Source organism: Aquarana catesbeiana, linkage group LG03 (genome assembly GCF_042186555.1).
Source record: "Aquarana catesbeiana isolate 2022-GZ linkage group LG03, ASM4218655v1, whole genome shotgun sequence".
Taxonomy (NCBI): Eukaryota; Metazoa; Chordata; class Amphibia; order Anura; family Ranidae; genus Aquarana; species Aquarana catesbeiana.
The window spans coordinates 684,034,638-684,055,552 of NC_133326.1; the positions used below are offsets into that span (position 1 = coordinate 684,034,638).

The window sequence follows — 20,915 nt, forward strand, 5'->3', positions numbered from 1 at the left end:
GACTCTTGCCCGCTCCACCTATCATGATCTTCTGAGAGTCTGCGAGGAACTTCATTCACTTATATTCTACAAAACTAAGCAAAAACTGGCCTGGGAACACCGTGCAATGTACGAATTCTCAAACAAACCGGGTACATTGCTTGCACGGGCATTGCGGGGTCCGCGTGCGAAAACGTACATTTCCAGCATTATGGCCTCCTCAGGTCAGAGGCTGACTACGTCAACTGATATGGCAGCGGAGTTTAAGTCCTTTTACGAGGGCCTCTATAACTTAGACGGAGCTCTCCCCGCTGCCTCTCCCTCTGATGGTGGAACAATCCCACAGTCATACCTAACCTCCTCCGGCATGCCCTCCCTCTCCCCTGAAGTACAGGAAGAGCTGGAAGAGTGCATCACGACTGAGGAACTGGGTGTTGCTCTGGCCCACTCGAAACCGAAAAAGGCCCCCCGACTGGATGGTCTTACCTCAACTTATTATAAGGTTTTTTTTTGAGAAGCTCTCGCGACCTTTGGTCGCGGCCCTTAACTCTATCACGGAAGGGGAAACCTTCCCGTTAGATACCCTGAGAGCCTATATCTCTCTGATCCCAAGGGAGGGGAAGGATCCACTGCGGTGTGGGAACTATCGGCCAATAGCACTCCTGAACACTGATTTGAAACTGTTCGCCAACATTTTTGGCCAATAGATTGCTCCCACATATCCAAAGCCTCATCCATAGGGATCAGGCAGGCTTTGTACCTCTTCGAGAGCCCCGTGACAATACTCTCCGGGTAGTGAACCTGATCCACGCAGCTAGATCATCATCAAAACAGCCTCTTCTCTTGTTGTACACGTACGCAGAGAAAGCTTTTGACCGGGTCAATTGGACCTTCATACGGGCCACTCTCGAACACATTGGTCTCCGATCCTCTATGCTGCGTTGGATATTGTCTCTATACTCCTGCCCCACAGCTGCGGTTAAGGTGCATGAGACAAGATCAGATTTTTTCAATATTCATAACGGCACGAGACAGGGTTGTCCCCTTTCCCCACTGATATTCATACTCTCCTTAGAGCCCTTCTTGTGCACAGTAAGGGCGAACTCTGCGGACGATTTGATCTTTTTCCTGACGGATCCATCCACCTCCCTCCCAAATCTGCTGCGATCCTTGCAAGAGTATGGCTCCCTCTCTTTCTTCCAAATAAATTTGTCCAATTCTTCCGTCCTCAACATTACAGTAGATAAGGAGATGGTCAAGTCATTAAGCTCAATGTTTCCCTTCCACTGGGCAACTAAGTCTATACACTATTTGGGTGTTGACCTCACTTCTGACCCCGCTAACTTGTACTCGGTGAACTTCGTCCCACTGCTAGCTCGTCTCAGAACTGACCTCCTCCACTGGCACTCCCTCACATTAACGTGTTTTGGCCGCTATAGCGCCCTCAAGATGACAATGCTACCTAGGGTGTTGTACTTGATGCCGGCGCTCCCCATTCGACTTCCGCCTGCGTTCTTTAAGCGAATCAACTCCTTATTTCGAGACTTCATATGGTCTCATCGCAAGCAACGAATCAACTTGCACCTACTTACTCTTCCGAAGCATAGGGGCGGAGTTGGCCTCCCTGATCTGAAAGCATACTACAGGGTGACTCATCTTACAAGGCTAGTGGATTGGCATTGCCACGCGGTGGCGAAACACTGGGTGGCTATGGAAAAAGAAGACTCCAACGGTACAGCCAAAAGTTGGCTGTGGCTCACATCATCTTTGCCTAAAGCCCTCATAGATCACCCCACCTTAGGCAGTACGCTGGTGATGGCTAGGGACGCCTTCCGACACTCTTCAGTGTCGCCTTCCCCCTCCCCTATGATACCGATTCTGGGTAATCCAGAGTTCGCTCCTGGCCTCCAGAATCCCCACTTTCAACGTTTGGTAGTGAGCAGACGACTTCATTTATGCGACTATATAGACCCAGACGGTCAACTGTTCTCCTCGGCCCGGGTATCTGCTTCTGACCCCCTTCTGGACTTTTGGAGTGGTCTCCAGTTGCGTACCTTTCTTCACAGGTGTCTCCGGATACCAGGCATATCTCGGGAGCTCACGGAATTGGAAAAGATTTGTCACCAAGGGGAGCCGTCATAGTCTCTCAACAATCTACTCTCTTCTGATTCGACCGACAGACGGTCATGACCCCCTGTTTTTGTCCAGATGGGAATCTGACCTAGATACCCAATTCACCGAATCCCAGAAGGAGAAGATCCTTCATTTTGCACAGAAGTCCTCCATAGCTACTAGAATCCAAGAGATGTGTTTCAAAATTCTGACTCGGCAGTACAGAGTAACTACCACATTACACAGATTCTTACCCCAAGTTTTTAGCCTATGTTGGCGCTGTGGCAACGCGGAGGGCACAATGTTGCATATCTTTTGGGACTGTCCCAGGCTTAGACCATTCTGGCGGGAGGTGACCGGCACAATCAAACATCTCACAGATGTTGACTTGAAGGGGAACCCTGCAGCCTGTTTGCTTCATCTTTCACCGCGACCGATTAAGAAATACAAGGCCTCTGTCACAATCCAACTACTGAATGCAGCTAAGGCGTGCATCCCCCTCTGATGGAGATCGGTGACACCACCATCCAAAGCCCTGTTTTTTTTTTAAAGTTAACGAATTAAGAAATATGGAAGATCTCACCGCCACCCTGCACAACCGGGAGGAGACCTTTCGTGAAACCTGGAGACCTTGGCACCACTTTAAGTATACCGACACATATCTCCAGGAGGTTTCGTAAGTTCGGCAGATCTCCTGGATTTAGCTCTGATCATCTGGGCGAGAGGCACCTATTACCTAATATCCGCTCAATTTCTCTCTTCCTTTCTCCTTCACCCAGTTCCCCTTCCTTATTAGGGACAACCGCTATACTTTTTCCTCTCCCCCTTAATTAAACCCCCCCCCCTCCACCCCTCCTTGCTCAAATACTGCTTTAGTTGTAGGCATCACTTTTTCAAATTCTCTTTTCTGTCCCTTTTCTTTCCCTTTTGTGGTATATTTTATTTCCACTCGGTCATTGAGACGCATTGCATCCCGATAATGTTTGAACCCTATATTCTAGCATAGCTTGACATTTAATGTTTCTCTGCTAAGGTCACTATTGTCACTTGTGAATTCCCTCAACTCTACCTGTTGTCCATCATCTTTCAAAACCAGTACATCTTATGTGCTCAGCAGAGTAGGGTATTGCTGGGACAACCGATTTGTATATTGGCTGCTGTGACCCTATTGTTTCATTTCATAATGATACTATATGTTGCATGTTTATGTCAGTTCCTTGAAATTTATACCATATCCTCTTTGAAAAATAAAGGAATTACAAAAAATATATATATATTTTAGTCTTGATCATAATGGATAAAACATTTTCTAAAAAAAAACAATATTTTAAGTCCATGTCTTCACCTTCCAGAGCGCGATGAAGAGATCAAGAAGATCCAAGCTCTGATCAGTGGAGGAATGGCCACAAATGCCACCCTTCTCCAGGCCTACCTGAAGACATGGGACTCCTTCCGAATGATCTGGGAGCCCCAGAAGGACACCCTAATCCGACGCTACCGACGCCTTAACCCCATGGTGTCTGCGTTCGATGCTGATATCGCCCGGTAAGAATTTTTTATTTTGCCTGTCTAAATATTTGTTCACAAAAGAAGACTTTGTGGTCCATAGAGGGGCAGGGTGACGGAAAGGGCTGACCGTGACAGCTATGTGCCGAAAAAAGCAGTCCTTTTTTTTTTAATTTACATAGTTAGTTGCCCATCCCCACCTTTCCCATTCCCGAGTGCTTCTTTTTTTTTTCTAGGGAGAATCTGAGGCCCTGTGCATATCTTCTGAATGTGCCTATACAAATGGGGAGTATCAGGAAGCAGTGGTTTCCATGCCCGCTCTGGGAGGGCTTTGGGCACTGCAGGGGTTGTTATTATTAAAGTGCCCAGGCTTCATTTATAAATTTTTAGCAAGAGTAAAAAAGCTTTATAATAAGCCATCTGTGTCCTCTGTAGCTGCAGTCACTGTGGATGAATTCATCCTCAAAGATCACAACATAGACTCTGAAGTCTGGTTTCAATCAGTATCTAACAGCTTAAAGTGATTGTAAGTGATAACCTTATAAAACAACTCATTCAGTTGAAAATAGAAATGAAAGGCAAAACATTTTTTTATAGATATAAATACACATTATACAGTAAATACCCTTTTCCCCTTTTTTTATTTTTTTATAAGTGATCACATTCCCTCTGTTCTTAGCTGCATAAGAGCTTGGAGGAGGAGAAGCAGCAGCACACTGAGCTTCCCAGTGAATGGCTGTGCAGTGGGGGCGTGTCAGGACAAGTCTGATCATTGGAGGAGAGCACATTGAGTTCCCAGCATAGCTAGAGAACTGACCACGGTGCGTTCTCCTGCTTAGTGTGGTCAGTTTTTAATAGAAAAGCAAGGGGACTAGCAGGAACACACACAAAGGAAGCAATAGAAAGAGAACAGGATACGTTTTCAAACAAGTATATGGTACAGCAGGCACACTTCAGGAATATGAAATTTTGGGGTAACAAACACTTTAACCACCTCAATACCAGCATGTTACACCCCCTTCCTGTCCAGGCTATTGTTCAGTTTTCAGTGCTGTGATAGTTTGACTGAAAACTACTGCATCATGCCTTACTGTATACACATTCATATTTTTTTACCATTTATTTTATATATAGAGCTTTCTTTTTATTGTACAGTATTTAATAATCACTATTTTTTTAAAAAACATTTTTACTATATAAAGGAAAAAAAGTTTGGACGATGTTCTATCATATTTCTCAAGGCCTTAAAATGCCAGGGCAATACATCCCCAAAAAAACTATTTTCGAAAGTGAGTAGAACGCTTCATATACCAGAACCAACAATCAAATTTCCCCAGCCACAGGAACTTACCCAATCAATCCATAGCAATCAGTTAGCATACAAAATACCCAATCAGTCAAAAGCCTGCTATGGTGAAACGCGTTAGCGCAGACACTTTGTATGCTACCATGCCATCTATGGTCAAAGTGCTTAGAGGTGTGCATTAGTGTGCGGCTTGTAATGTATTGGTGTTTTGGAATCAAGAGCACTGACAAGCTCCTATGCCGGCACCCAAATGGTCAACAGCGGAGATGCTTTGATCTGGAGCAGAGTTGTTGGCTTTGGATTACATAACAAAAGAATGATGCATAATGCATACCTGATCAAAAAGGTATAAACGTAACAATGCTAATGCACCCAAAATCCCCAACCTCCATGTACCAAATCCCCCTAAAAACAAACCAGTGCCCTGTTTACCATGGTAACCTGTCCATGACAAGCCCTTATCTGCTGGGCTCTTCTGGCATTGGGTCTGGCATCAGGTCTCTCCCTGCTGTCTGTGGGTGGGTGTTGTGTGATGCTGGCTGTGGCAGGATGTCTAGTAGACAGGAGTCAGGAACCATAAACCAGACGGAGACAGAAAGTGCAGTTAAAATCACATCAGATGAGCTAGGGTCAGGAAACCCGAAGCCAGCATAGTCAGGAGCAAAAATCAGGAACAGGAATCGGAGGGGAAGTCAGCCAGACCAAGTCATACACAGGAGCACAGGAAGGAACGCACTGAGAGATCATAGACCACACAAGGGCAAGGAGGAAATGAGCTAAGCTTCTTACATAGCAAAAAGAGGATGGCTGTAGGCTGGACTATTGAGGCAGGTTAATGGTAACCAGGTTAGTCACTGTGGTAACAATGAGTGGCTGGTAATTAACCGACAGCTAAGCAGCTTCTGAACACTGAAAGAAAAGAGCTGCTCGTTAAGTAGCAGGAGCCCAGCCCTGACAACATGCTATACAAATAGTGAATGCTTTAAAATGCTTACCCTGGAAATAGGTTCACTTTCAAGTACATTGGTCATCACTGCGATCCCAACACACAGTGCTCTATGCTTTTTTTTGCATGCACTCTTTTGCTGACAGTGCAATCACAAGTAAATTGATAACCCCCAAATTTGAGACTTTAACGACAACAAAAAGTCTACGAGCTAGGATAAAATATACAATGTTTATTATATAATGTTAAAAGATCGGAAAAAAACAATGCAAAATGGTACAATAAAATGCGTAAACAACACTTGAGTACTGTGTAAACAAGCGACTGTACGCTTCATTCTGACGCGTTTCAGAAGAAAAGGATTCCTTTCATCAGGGGCAAAACAGAGGAAGGATGGCAGGGTGTCTTCACCCAATGAGTACAAAACACCAAACAACTGTTAAGAATAAAAGCAGAAAGTTGTCATCCATTATCACCAGTCGGTGGACCTCCAGCAACCAACCCCTAGGAGGCTCCAAGCATCTCACACTGGAACCACCCAATAACACACCAAAAGTTGAATCAATGGTATCTAGGGTCTAGTGTAGGTCTTACGCAAGGTCTCAGATGTGTGGTATAGGGGTTCCCCATCAAGATAGTAATGGTAAACAGTGCAATCACAGGCATTGGGAGCACGCCTGGTGTATGCATGCACATTGCTGAGAGGATGTTTTAAAGAGTTTCCTGATGGTGACAGCCACTTGTGGTAACATAATGTCATTGCAGGAGCTCTGTTGGGAGACAATGACAGAGCTTTGTCACCCTATACCAAGTTATGCCCCAACAAGGGCCTTCATGGCAGGATCACCCAGAATTATCTTGATAGAAGCTTCAGATTTAAAAAGATGGAACATTTGAAACTACAATAACATGTTAAAGCTTATAAATTTCAGGGCCCACCAAAATGGCCGGGACCTACTTTGCAATACCCAACGCAACCTTGTATGCCAAAAGACTTTTGGTCACTCAATCCATATGTTTTACTTTGTATGTTTTAAATATTTCCTTCAGGCAACACAACACACTTTATCAGTGTTCTTTCCCGACAACCATTTTTCTAGGTACACGGAGCTGGCGAACAATGTTCAGAAGCAGGAGACCGTACAGAACATCCAGTTTGTCATGCTGGACTGCAGCCAACTCAAGTTCGCTTTGGTCCAACACTGCAACGAGTGGCAGAACAAATTCACTGGCTTACTGAGACAAATGGCCACCGAGAAACTGATGGAATTGCATGCTTATCTGCGCGACAATGCAGAACGGTAAGTGCGCCCCGTCTGTCTTCCTTCCACAAATTGGAATCAATTTACTTAATCGTTAGGGGGGGTCATTGGTTGGCCCTTTACCGCCCAGCCTCCGGAATCCCTTTAAGCAAGCCATAGATGATTTGAATCTCAGCCAGTTCAGCAGGGACCGGCCATGATTTAAACAATCTATGGGCAGGCTTATTATTTCCAAGTCGATCCATCGAACGACTTGGGTATAATCAGTATGTTGGATTTTTGGCATGCGATTATTGCCAATGGTTATAGCCACTAGAATTAATCACTGTGTTCTTCAGGCCAGGTCATTTATTGCCTGCCTTAGTCGGGTCTTTACAGCCAAGGGAAGGAAGAACTGCCTGATCAAATGAGCACTGCGAGTGGCTGTCACAGTGGTCACGTCATCAGGAGCCAGTCCCGGCTAGAGAAATGGAGCTGTTTTTGACAGCTCGGTTACTGTACTTGGAACGTACAGCGAACATGCTCTCAGCAGAAACCTCCACCACCCATTGATGCATATATGCGGTGCGTGGGCATTAAAGCTCACTCTCTTTGCCGCCACACATATCTATTACGTAAGAGGGAAAATGTATGTTAAAGTCAGTTGTGAAATGTAATGTATGGGATCATACACTAATTGCCATCAGTACACATGCAACACTAGTTTACAGAGATCAGAACTATGCAAAGTCTTTCTTTAGGAGATAGTAAATGATCATCAGGTGTAGCTTTGAAAAGCATTCAATCTTGTAGTTGACGCTTGCGGCTGCTCCTCCTGAGATAAGAGATGTCTCAAGAAAAAAAAAGCAAGAGAGGGCCCAGCTAAGTGCAGTATTATGTCTCTTTAATCTGTAAAGAATACTTCAAAATGGCCACTCACATGTGAAAAGGTGAAACAAGGCACATAAAGATTCTCAGCTGCAAAAAAAGACCATTCATCTTGAGTGGCTTGAGAAAAGGGGTCATGCACCTGAAACACGTAGCCACGACCACCGAGGTTCTCTCAATCTGATGACATCCTCAGCAACTTGTGCTTCTCACCATGTGAAATTTCAAGTACACAGCGGACGCCCTCCACAGGCTAAGAAACATCACTTCAACTTTACCAACCGCCACTCAAAAAAGACTAAAAAAAGAAAAACTACTAAGGACCAACCTACAAGCAACCATCAAATACAGGGAGACACCAATCCAACCACAACAACTAGCATGCGCCCTGATCAACACCAGATCTGCAGTCAAGCACAGACTGGAAATCCATTACTTCATCATCGAAAACAACATAGATTGCCTCTTCATTATGGAAAGCTGGTTAACATCCGACTGCAACACTATCCTAACTGAATTAGTGCCTGAGAACTACAGCATCCTAACCAAGCATAGAATAGGAAAAAAAGGAGGAGGCCTAGCAGTGATCTTCAAATCGCACCTTGCCTTCACCAAACCAACTTCACAGAACTCAGTACCTTTCATGGAGATACTCCCCCTGCATCTTCAAACAACACCCCAAGACACAATTCACATACTACTATGCTACAGGCCACCAGGACCAAAGACCAATCTCCTTACACCACTCACTGAATTAATTTCAATGCACACCTTGAAAACCAAAAACCTTCTGGTACTTGGGGACTTCAACCTCTGGGCAAACTCTACCCAAGACCCTATTGCGACCGCCTGCATCAACCAACTGGAAGAACTAGGTCTTCAACAGCTGATAAATACTCCCACATACGGCTAAGGACACACTCTAGACCTCATCTTCAAACAGAATATGGACATCAACATATTCAACAACACACCACTACCATGGACGGACCACCATGCCATCAAATTTAAAATCACCACTAACACCACCCTCCAAAAACAGAAACATGCAACAACAACACACTGGAACAGATCTCAGAAGAAACTGCACTCTGAACTCTTCAAAACCACATTATCAAACAAAATACAATCGCTAAACTTAAACCTCTCAACGGAACAAACACTCAACTCCCTAAATAAGGCATTACTACAAACAGCAGACTCAGTAGCGCCAGAACACTCATCCGCAAAAAAAACTTGAGATGGTTTAATGGCACTCTCACCCTACTCAAGCAAGAACGTAGAAGAGCTGAAAGAGCGTGTAGAAGAAATCCTACCACGAAAAACCATACAAACTACAAAGTACTCACTGTGAGATACCACAAAGCAATCTTCAAAGTCAAAAAAGAACATTTCTCGAACACCATCTCAACTGCCTTAAACCGGCCGTGGGAACTTTTCAAAATAGTGACCCAGTCAATTAACCCAACCTGCTTAGAGCCCCCAGCAAACGATACTCAAGAATTCTGCAATGAGTTATCAAATTTCTTCATTGACAAAATCGACAACATTCGGAAATCAATTCAACAGAAAAAAACAACCAACCTTACCCAACAAAAGCAAAAAGAGGATATCAACACGAACATTACACAACCGCCAGACTTCTTCCTGACCCCAATCACCACTGACACGACTTAAGACATTATGAGAAGCCTTTGAGACAGCACATCACCAAACGACATCATTCCCACGAAACTCCTTAAAGAATGCTCCGACATCCTGGCTCCCACTATAACACACCTCATAAATCATCATCCCATAAAAATATGGGATGATGCCCTTGAAGCAGCAGATGACGGAGAATCATGCCTCCTGGTACTGTTAGACCGCAGTGCAGCCTTTGATACAGTGGACCACAATACTCTACTTGTCCGCCTCACAGAAGTAGCAGGAGCCACAGATTCTAGTCTAAAATGGTTTGCATCCTTCTTAGAGAATCGCTGTCAGACAGTGAAACTAGGAGCATTCACCTCTGAAACCGAACAATCTCCTGTGGAGTCCCTCAGGGTTCACCCTTGTCGCCTGTGCTATTCAACATCTACATCCGCCCACTCCTCAAAATCATCAAAAAATCAGATCTCTGCTTCCACTCATACGCTGACGACACCCAAATCTACTTCCGCATCACCGGACAAAAAGACCACCATCAGCAATTAGAGAAATGCCTCACTTTGATAGATGACTGGATGACCATTAGTTCCCTCAAACTCAACGGGTCAAAAGCAGAACTTCTTCTCCTACACGCTAACCAAAATCCCAAAACCAAGACTCCATGGACACCGCCCACCATCTTTGGACAGACCATCTCTCCGAGCACCAAAGCCAAGAGTCTCGGAGTTATCTTTGACTCAGAAATGACAATGGATGCACAAATAGGATCAGTAGTTAGCGGATCTCACCATCTCCTCCGCCTGCTACGCAGACTCATCTCCTTCATCCCAGAAGAGGACAAAGCAGCAGTAGTTGGAACAATCAATTCCCGACTTGACTACGCAAACTCGCTCTACATAGGATTACCCCAATATCAGCTTGCGCGCCTACAGGCCATCCAAAACGCGGCTGCAAGACTGCTAACAGGAAAAAAACCCTGGGAGGCCATCTCCCCATCCCTGAGGAGCCTACATTGGCTAACCGTAAAGAATCGAATCACATTTAAGACCCTCTTCCTCACCCACAAATGCATACAAGGTAACGCCCCTCAATACCTCCGAGATAAAATAAAACACTACACACCCAATCGCAATCTGCGATCATCTAACCAAAACCTTCTCCTCATTCCCAAATACCGCTACAAAGCAAGGGGAGAACGAAGATTCGCAGTCCAGGGACCTTGGCAATGGAACACTCTTCCGACTCACATCCGCATAGAAGGAAACCATCTGGCCTTCAGGAAAAAACTCAAGACCTTCCTCCTTCTAAGAAGATGACAGCACAAAACGCTTTAGCGCCTTGAGGCGATTCAGTTCGCATTTGCAGCACTTTACAAATCATTCATTCATTCACATCAGTGTTTCCCTGAGCGGGTTATGCTGGATTCCCGTCAGTATGGAGGGACCTTCAAGCAGCAATGTTACCTTGCTGGCTGACCAGAGCGGACTCCAGGCTGGATGGGAGAGCTGACTGGTGCTTTTGTATCTAAATATCTTTATATGCTTTGAGTATTCTTTACAGATTAAAGATTCATAATACTGCACTTAGCTGTGCCCTCTCTTTCTTTGTTTTTTGTGAAATGCAATGTGTGCTAGCCTAATTCCATTTAAATATATTTGGGGAAAAATTAACAAAGAATGGCGCAGGCATAAAGCCTGCACCACTCTTCTAAACTGAGCCTCTTACTTAATTAGGAGCAATCTGCTTTGTTTTCTTTGTCATTTGTGCAGTAGAAATGGCATAGAGAGCTGGAAAGCTGAAGCTCCTTGCTCCACCTCCCTCTGCCCACCCTCGCTCAGCTGAGAGCAAGAGGTAGGAGGAAGGCTAACCTTGATGAGGTAACAGCCAGGCATTTAGGCAGGGAAAGGATCCTATATGCAGGCTCTGCCCGTGTTGGATGTTCATTGCCTACCCAGATGGGCATGGGAGCTGTTTGCCAGGTTACCAGAAGATTGTTTACTTTATGTACACCATGTCCAATCTGGAGGGGATCTGCAGCAGTTTTCTATATTGAAAACTGCCATGATCCATTTGTTTATTAAGTGCAGAACCTGCACCAGCCTCCATTTCACTCTGAAACAGGTCTATCTGCTTTTTTTAATGTGGCGCAGGTGGATACCAGAAAGATGGGTGTCCCGTGTATCCAGCACCAGTTTTAATATTCTGATCATGTTTCCTATATATGTCCTGCAGGGTGATAAGGTCTCCACAGACCTTGGAAGAACTGGCACAGAGCCTGACCTTGTATGACACCCTCCAGAGCAACCTGTCCAAGGTGGAGAGTCAGATCATGCCCATCCATGACCAGTTTGAAATTCTGAAGAAGTATGAAGTTGCTGTGGAGGAATCGGTGAGTATTCCTATATACGGTCTGATCCATACAAAATGTCGTCCTCCAGGTTGTTTGGCTTGGAGTACGATTGCCTTTCACATAAGTTCTAGGAATGCAACTGCTGACAGAGGTGAGATAGCCATTATTAAACATAAAAGATAATGAGCTCAATTCACAAACAGTAAATCTGACCTCTGGCTTACCCTTTAGTCTTGCACAGTTGTAGAGGATCCCCGTCCATACTGAAATGGCTTACTCTGATTTCACTGCACTGCGAGCTTCTCACAATGTGCAGTAGAAGCTTCAGCAAGTTAGATGGAGCTCGCATCATTTCCTGGCTGGAGGACATCCAGCATCATTTAAGCCAATGGTCGCCAACCTTTCTGGACCTCACGGACCACTAAACTCACAATTTTGAATCCCGCAGACCACTAACATGAAATGTAATTGCCTTATACACACAATGCTCCAGCTCTCTGCCCCCCTCCCCCTGGATCACACTGCTGCCTTATACACACAATGCTCATGTTCTCTGCCATGCCCCCGCTCTCTACCCCCTGATCACACTGCTGCCTTATACACACAATGCTCTGGCTCCCCCGCCCCCCCGGATCACACTGCTGCCTTATACACACAATGCTCCGGCTCTCTTCCCCTCCCGATTACACTGCTGCTTTATACACACAATGCTCTGGCTCTCTGCCCCCTCCCCCTGGATCACACTGCTGCCTTATACACACAATGCTCCAGCTCTCTGCCCCCTCCCCCTGAATCACACTGCTGCCTTATACACACAATGCTCTGGCTCTCTGCCCCCCCGCACTCTGCATCACACTGCTGCCTTATAGAGACTCATTGGATCTCACCTCCTTATCCAGCCATGTGCTCAAGCTCCGTGCTCCCTCCCACAGTCTGTGATCAGCGCTGCCATTGGAAGCCACCTCCTTCTTAACCTTCCGCTCTCTGCACTACTCCCTGCGCCTCTCTCTAAGTTCACAGGCCAGAACTACGGAGGAGGCATCGGATATCAATGCACGATGACAGTATTGATTGTCAGCACGTATTGAGGACAACACTGGAAACAACTTTGGGCGGTATACATCCGCCACAATGATGATTTGCGGCAGAACCCCTAGGGATCTCCAAAATTTTCTTGTGGACTACCAGTGGTCCACGGATCACTAGTTGGCGACCGCTGATCTAGGCCATTACTCCCCAGCCTAACTGTTGCCATCTCGCCCCTTTCATTCATTGTATTTCATTTTTTATTTCATTTTTTATTTTTTATTTTCAGTTATTGAGGCTCAGCAACACATGTGGGCGTTACCGAGAGTGGTCTGCATACAAATGTTTCTCTTCTAGGAACGCCTCCAAACTGGCACCCACCCCATCAAGGCATTTTGATACTTGTTCCTCCCCTCAGCCCACAGCTTGCATCAGGGCTGAGGGGTTTGGAGAGAAGTACTGAGGCTGGGTGTTGTGATATTTTTAGGAAGCAATGTACTGCACCCTGCTGGTCCCTCCCATAAGCTATGATCTGCCTGCATTGCATAGAGAAGCACTGAGAACAGATTTCAGCTTTACCACAAGCCTTTTTGGTGGCCATGCACACTTTAGTAAATGATTAGTTTCTTTTCAAATCCATCTCATGCTATAAGAATAATCAGTATATAGTTGATCAATATGCCACACGTGGGGAATTGGATTTCAATCAGTAGTTAAAGTTTTACCCTAATAGATTCTCTGCATTAAGGTAAAAAAAACCTTCTGAGTGCAGCTCCCCCTCTTATACTTACCTGAGCCCCATCTCGATCCAGCAATGTGCACGAGAGCAGCAGCTCTCTCAGCTCTCTCCCTCCTCATTGGCTCAGACATAGGCTCCTGCTGCTGTCGATCAAAGCCAGTTAGGAGGGTGTGGCTGAGCCAAGCTTTCTGTGTCAATGGGCACACAGAGCCGGCTCAGGAGCGAGACCGCACAATCGCCCCCATAGCAATCGGCTTACTATGGTGGGCACACAGTGGCGGACAGAGCCAGGTGTGCCAGCGGAGGACCCCTGAAGAGGAGGATCGGGGCAGCACTGTGCAAAAGCATTGCACAGAGCAGGTACTGTAAGTATAACATTTTTGTTGTTAAAAACGTAAGGGTTTACATTGCAATCGTAAATTATTGATCGCATCTCTGTTTTCATCATGTAATCTCATTGTCTGTGCGGTTAAAATATGATCTAATTCATGAACAAGGTATCTCAGTGCTCCCGGTTGATGCAAAGCAATTTATAATATTCCGTTCAAGCTGATTGAGTAAGTTTGTTCAAATCCAAAGGAAATTGTCTCGATCAACTGGAAGGAAAGTTATGGTCATTTGATTCAGCCATGTGACTTTAATTTTCAAATCTCCTTGGAATCAGTTGAAAATAACTAATTTTTAGACAATACGAATCCTTATTGTATTGACTTTGTGAATTGAGCCTAATAACACAACTACTTCTCCTTGAGGGCTGATGCATAGAGAGAGTGGTGACATATGATGGGCACAGGAAGGCAGAGGGGTATCTGATGTGTGGGCCGTGATTGACAGTTGGCCTCACCTTCTTCTCTGCGGGAGGCAAGATGGGGGACATGCTTGAATGAATTTTATATTCACTCATTATGCACTGGTGAGTTGTTTATAAGCAGACTAATTTGCAGCAGTTTTTGTGAACAAAGGAAAGGCTTTAATCCAGAAGCTAAACATATATTAGTACGAAAAAAATCAATGATGAGATCAGCGACTAGAATTGAAAACAGCTACTGTTCAAACCTATTACGAACCCGGGCAATTCCATCTAAACCTTATTGATAAAATGCACTATAAGGTCATTAGCATGTCATCCATGATGCTCAAAACCTTCTATACAGGTTACAGTATACGGCCACAAGTATGTGGGCACCTCTCCATATGAATTAATTTTGGTATTTCCAGCAGTGGCGGCCGCTCCATTAGGGGTGAAAGGACGCTGCCCCCCCCTAATCCAAGTGCCCCGTCCCTAATCTGAATTCAGGGCGATGGACGCATGGATTTCAGTGGTTTTTTGTTTTTAAGCACATGATTAGAGCCTGAGGCTCTAATTGGCTTCAAAAAAGGTGGGCTCAGGGCGCAGAGCACTGCGCCCTAAACCCACTCAGTTATGTGACAGTAGCGAATTAATATTCTCTATTGTCTTCCTGCTTCTCCTTCCAGCCAATCAGGAAACGGGTCTTAAGACCTGATTGGCCGAGAGGAGAAGCGACCGCATTGGCCGGGAGCAGAAGCAGAGGGGAACCACCTGGGAGGAGACGCAGGGGGAAGCTGCCCGTAACCTGGATGGGGTAAGTGTGGGGCTGGTGGACAGAAGGGTGAGCGATGGAGGGGGGAGTTAGCCGATTGACCAAGAGACGGGTGAGGGGTTTGACTGACCGACCGACCGAACGGGGGGGGGAGTGGTTTGTTTTGAGAGGCCCCCCCCCCACTGAGCATGATTGTGCCCCCCGTGCGCAAATCCAGCTCCATAAGGACATGGTTAGCTGAGTTTGATGTAAAGAAACCAGAGTGGGTTGTACAGAGCCCTGAGCTCATCTCTACTGAACACCACTGGAATGAACTGGAATATTGATTGTGAGGCAGTGTCAGTTACCATAAACCAGACAGAGACAGAAAATGCAGTTAAAATCACACCTTTAATAAAAAAGCAAAAAAAAACACAGTTCAAGAACGTTGTCAAAAACTAAAGCCAGGGTTTAGATGCCAGAGCGGGTAATCTGACAAGCCGGGGTCAGGAAGCCAGAAGTCAGTGTAGTAATTCACAAAAACAGGAACAGTTATCGGAAGAGAAGTCAGCCAGGCCAAGTCATACACAGGAACACCCCCTGGAGATCATAGACCATGTAAGGGCATGGAGCAAAGTTTAATCACTTCAAGACCAAGCCTATTTCTGACACTTGTTGTTTACAAGTTAAAATCCGTCCTTTTTGCTAGAAAATTACTTGGAACCCCCAAACATTATATATCATTTTTTAGCAAAGACCCTACACACACTGTATATTGCGCAAACACAGTTTTTGGAACAAATACACTTCACTGAATTTAAAAAAACTAAACAGTGAAGTTAGCCCAACTTTTTTTTGTATATTGTGAAAGATGATGTTACGCTGAGTAAATGGATACCTAAAATGTTATGCTTTAAAATTGCACGCACTTGTGGAATGGTGACAAACTACGGTACTTAAAAATCTCCATAGGTGATGCTTTAAAACATTTTACCAATTACCAGTTTAAAGTTACAGAGGAGGGCGCAACTTACGTATGTATTTTCTTTGGTGCGCGAGCACGCGGAGACGGGGGGCCTTTTTAAATTTTTTTTTTTATCTCATTTTATTATTTTTTATAGTTTTCACACTGTTCCTTAAAAAATAAAAAATTCTGATCACTTTTATTGCTGTCACAAGGAATGTAAACATCCTTCTAACAGTAATAGGCATGTGACAGGTACTCTTTATGGAGGGATCTGGGGTCTAAAATACCCCAAACCCCTCCTCTGTACTTCAAAGTATTCAAAACGTCAAAATCTGCATTTTTGAACACCTTGGATTTTTTAAAATCAGCGCTGTTGGCTGCCGAGTAAACCGGAAGTGACGTTGTGATGTCACTTCTGGGTCACTACATCGGAGACCCGATCGAAGCTGATTCCGGCTTTGTTCGGGTCTCCGGCCAGCTAGCGGATGTGGAGAAGGCGGCGGGAAGGGGGTGTCCTCTCCCGCTGCTTGTGGTAACCAGTGAGCGGCTGCTTAGCTGCATCAGTTGTTATCACATGAAAGTCGACCATCCGCACTAAAAAAACGGTACTGGGGTGATGCCTCTGGCTGCAGGCATCACTTCGGTACAACCACTTCAACAAAATGACGTACAGGTACATGATTTTGCAAGAAGTGGTTACGTTACCAAAAGGGCTGGCTATAGGCTGGACTAATGAATTATATGACCCCCAATAGAGATTGGTCATATATCACTTTAGGTATCTCAAAGAGCCTCTTGCAGTCAAGTGACACCTCAGAAAACTCCCTTGTAAGTGTGGTAACTCCTACATGCTGCACCTTGGATCCCCATGATGGCACTCCACAGCTCTCTCTCAGTTTAACAGGTCCCTCAACTCATATTACAGTTAGGGACGAAAAACACAGCTCACATAGTGTAAATCCACATTTAAAAAAAAAATGGTATTCTGTAAATGCACTTACAGTAGACTACAGAGCATACAGCACTTGTAACATCTCAACATATCCACACTGCCAGAAACCAAGATGTCACGGCTCATCAAGCATATGTGCTAGCATGTATCCTGGCTTCACCCTACGCATTTCGTCACATATGACTTCATGAGGTGATCAGTTCGCATTTGCCTATCATTTTAAATGTGGTTTCCCTAATGTCCTGTACACACGATAGGATTTTCCGATGGAAAATGTGTGATAGGACCTTGTTGTCGGAAATTCCGACCGTGTGTAGGCTCCATCACACATTTTCCATAGGAATTTCCAACACACAAAGTTTGAGAGCTTGCTATAAAATTTTCCGACAACAAAATCCGTTGTCAGAAATTCCAATCGTGTGTACACAAATCCGACGCACAAAGTGCCACGCATGCTCAGAATAAATTAAGAGACGAAAGCTTTTGGCTACTGCCCCGTTTATCGTACGTGTTTTACGTCACCGCGTTCAGAACAATCGGATTTTCAGACAACTTTGTGTGACCGTGTGTATGCAAGATAAGTTTGAGCCAACATCCGTCAGAAAAAATCCATGGATTTTGTTGTCGGAATGTCTGATCAATGTCCGACCGTGTGTAAAGGGCATTAGAGTGACATCTGCTGTTTTTTTGTTCATATACTGTACTGGCCCTCATTAGGAATCTTTTGAAGACCTTACTAGTAGAAGTTTATGACATCACTGCATTGTTTCTTAGTTGGCCTACATTATGTCAAATATGTCTTAGTTTTTTCTTTTGTCAAATTTGTTACATTACATGGATGGCTTTACAAACATGAGATTAAAATCTGACCATATTTGCTACCGTTTTGCAATTGTGAAGGTGTGAGTGTTCTGTATGACTCTCCCCATTTTCTCTACGCAGTCTGGGATTTGTCAGACCTCAATAACATTACAGGCATAAAGATATGTTAATAATTAAATACACTAGGGCTTTAGTGCTTCAGAAAATAAAATGTTTAAGGTTCATCTTGCTTATAAAGTTCTCTCTGATTGGCTCAGGTCCTGAATACGCTGGACTCCCTGAACAAGGCATGGCTGTCTTTCCAGCAGAGTCTTATCGACAGCGAGACCATGCTGAAGAAATCCAAGGAGAAGTTCAAAGCTGGTCTCATCCACACTGCCGAAGAGTTCAAGAAAAAGTCACGCTCCCTCCTGGAGGACTTCGCTGGGAGAGGTGAGACAACTTTCCTTTGTCAGAGCAGTGAAAGCCTGGCTGCAAAGGACTTCTAGAACTGAAAGGGCAAGAGGACCTCATTAAATGTAAAGGAACAATTGTACATGGTCAAAACATTTCAGTTCTGACTGTCCAGGGTGAGAATTAGCGTGGTTTTAGCTTATAGTTGGTTTGATAATGAATATTGGCCAAATAGTACAATCAGTAAGTAGGGACTTAGGGCTAGGGAGTCTGAATAAGGGATAATATCAAGATAAAGGGAAGTTCCACCTAAATCTTGCCTTTTTAGTGTTTAGTAGATGGAGAATTAAACTCCCTGACAGTCTCTTCAATTTCTTGGGGATGGGGACTCTGTTGGTGGGATGTCTATGTTGAGTTCTTGGGTCTGCACACCTGCTGAGCCCATTATGAAGGGCTCCCAGCATCTACACTGGATTTGGGGAATAGACAGGACATCAGTCTTTGTGGCAGCATGAAATAGTCCTTATTCATGATCTCCTGTTACTAAAGTTTTTAGTCATATGACCGTCCTCCCGGAGGATAGACCTTCTGAACTACCATGCCAGCTACCTCTGATTTCCCATAATCCCCCATTATTAGAGACTTGGAGCTGGGTTTATGTAGTTTCACACAAAATGTTGTCCAGTTAAATAATATTTCAGTTGTTTCAATAAACAAGTCATCATCCAATTTCAGGTTAAATCAAAGAAGGAAACATATGGACAGGATGGAAAGTCTTCATTTTGTGTTTGATGTGTCTGCAGCACACCTTTGATGTGTTTGCAGCACATATTACTGAACATTTTCCATTTGCTCCTTTTAGAGCGTACAAAAAGAAATCAATGGAACTGAGAGTTGAATTTACTGAAAGTCATCATTGTGCTATTTGTAATTTAAGTTGAATCAAACTAAACAGCATGCTTGCTTAGCACTATACAAGAAAATATTCACAGACACAAATATTTCAACCAGATCAAATGAAGAAATAGAGTCTATTGCTTTTTACCCTATTGGCTAAAATCAAGTGTAGTGTCAGTTCTTATCAGTGTCAAGTAAGGGTGCTCCGTCAGCATTCTGGCCTTTTGGCAGGTATGGCTGGCTGTATAGTATCCCTGTTTGTATGATGGGGGTCCTAAGAGGCATATTCTCCATGGGAAGGAATCCAAATGAAGAGTCCGCTGGGTAAGGTGGGGGTCAATAGTTCTTTCCTAGTGCAGAGGGACCCAGGTAGTCAGTGTCCCCTGATTTAAGTGGTGCTACCTGCTCTGGCTGAGGGCTGGGAAGACAGAGAGTTTTCAATGTTAAGCGCCTCCTGGGATTTGCATCCTGGGGTGCTCCAAGTGTCACTGTAGGTTTGGGACCCTACTGTGAGAACAGCACTAGGTCACAATACTGCTTGTTTTTTTTCTGCAGATCACTTCATGGGCTAGGCTTTTTGGCAGAAACTGGAGCAGGCGTTGTTACCAGGCCGCAAGGCCTAACCATTGTATATACACTGGCTCTTTTTCTTTATTTTGCTTTCCATATGTGTTAGTGCACCTTTTTTATGTGTGTTTTTTCACTCACCAGGGTAGTAGGGTGCTGGACTTTGTGTCTGTCCAAAAGTCCCAGGGGGATGTGTGAGCTTTAGCTTCCTTCCCCCTCTGCATCGGGTCTCTGTTTGAGAGACCCTTTAATGTAGTACTCAAAGGTCAGCTTCAGCTAGCCACAAGGAAAGGGGTCCACCAGGCCTTTAGGCTAGATCAGTGTTCTCCAAACTTAGGCCCATGGGCTTGATCCAGCCCTTTGCTTGCCTTTATCCGACCCTTGGGACGCTATTTTTACCACTGATATGAGACACTATTCCTCCCACTGACACCAAAGATGTGGTAATATTCCTCCCACTGACACCAAAGATGTGGTAATATTCCTCCCACTGACACCATCGATGAGGCACTATTCTTTTCACTGATCTCATTTTCCACTCCCACTGGCCACAGTCTGGTCCCCCTAAAGTTTAAAAGTTATTAAACTGGAACTTTCTGTGGAAAGTTTGGAGACCCCTGGCTTAGATTGACCTAAGTGTGCCTTGCCCCCTTCAGGAATCTTGCGCTCTAGGGAGTCAGGGAGGTCCTTCCTCTTTGGGAGGGTACCAGTGATGCACCCTGTGCACTTTTTTAGTTCACATGGTGTTTAGTTTTTGTGCACTGCACCTCGGGCTCGAAAAAAAAAATCTAATAAGAAAATTGGATGCGTGTGAGGCCAGCAGGCCAACTGTCCTGCTTTAGGATAAAGCCCCTGAACCATTATGGCTGCCCCCTTACTATAATACCCAGTTACCAAATCATCATGGCTGCATTTCTTCCTGTAGTCACATTATTCGAATCCTGAAGCTTTAGTGGTTGGCTGGTGGTCCTCCACAGCCATCACTATAACATAGGTGGGTAAGTTTTTTTTTTCTTAATCATACATCTTTTCT

The 20,915-nt window shown here is 44.7% G+C and overlaps 1 protein-coding gene across 1 annotated transcript in view; it reads left to right on the forward strand.

Moving 5' to 3' along the window:
- Positions 1-20,915, forward strand: part of LOC141133537 (dynein axonemal heavy chain 2-like) — a 345,338-nt gene that overhangs the window by 153,239 nt on the left and 171,184 nt on the right. The window contains exons 20-23 of the mRNA XM_073622980.1: positions 3,444-3,636; positions 6,950-7,150; positions 11,861-12,017; positions 18,283-18,457. Of these exons, the coding sequence (XP_073479081.1) occupies positions 3,444-3,636; positions 6,950-7,150; positions 11,861-12,017; positions 18,283-18,457 (726 nt within the window). The remainder of the gene's footprint in view (positions 1-3,443; positions 3,637-6,949; positions 7,151-11,860; positions 12,018-18,282; positions 18,458-20,915) is intronic.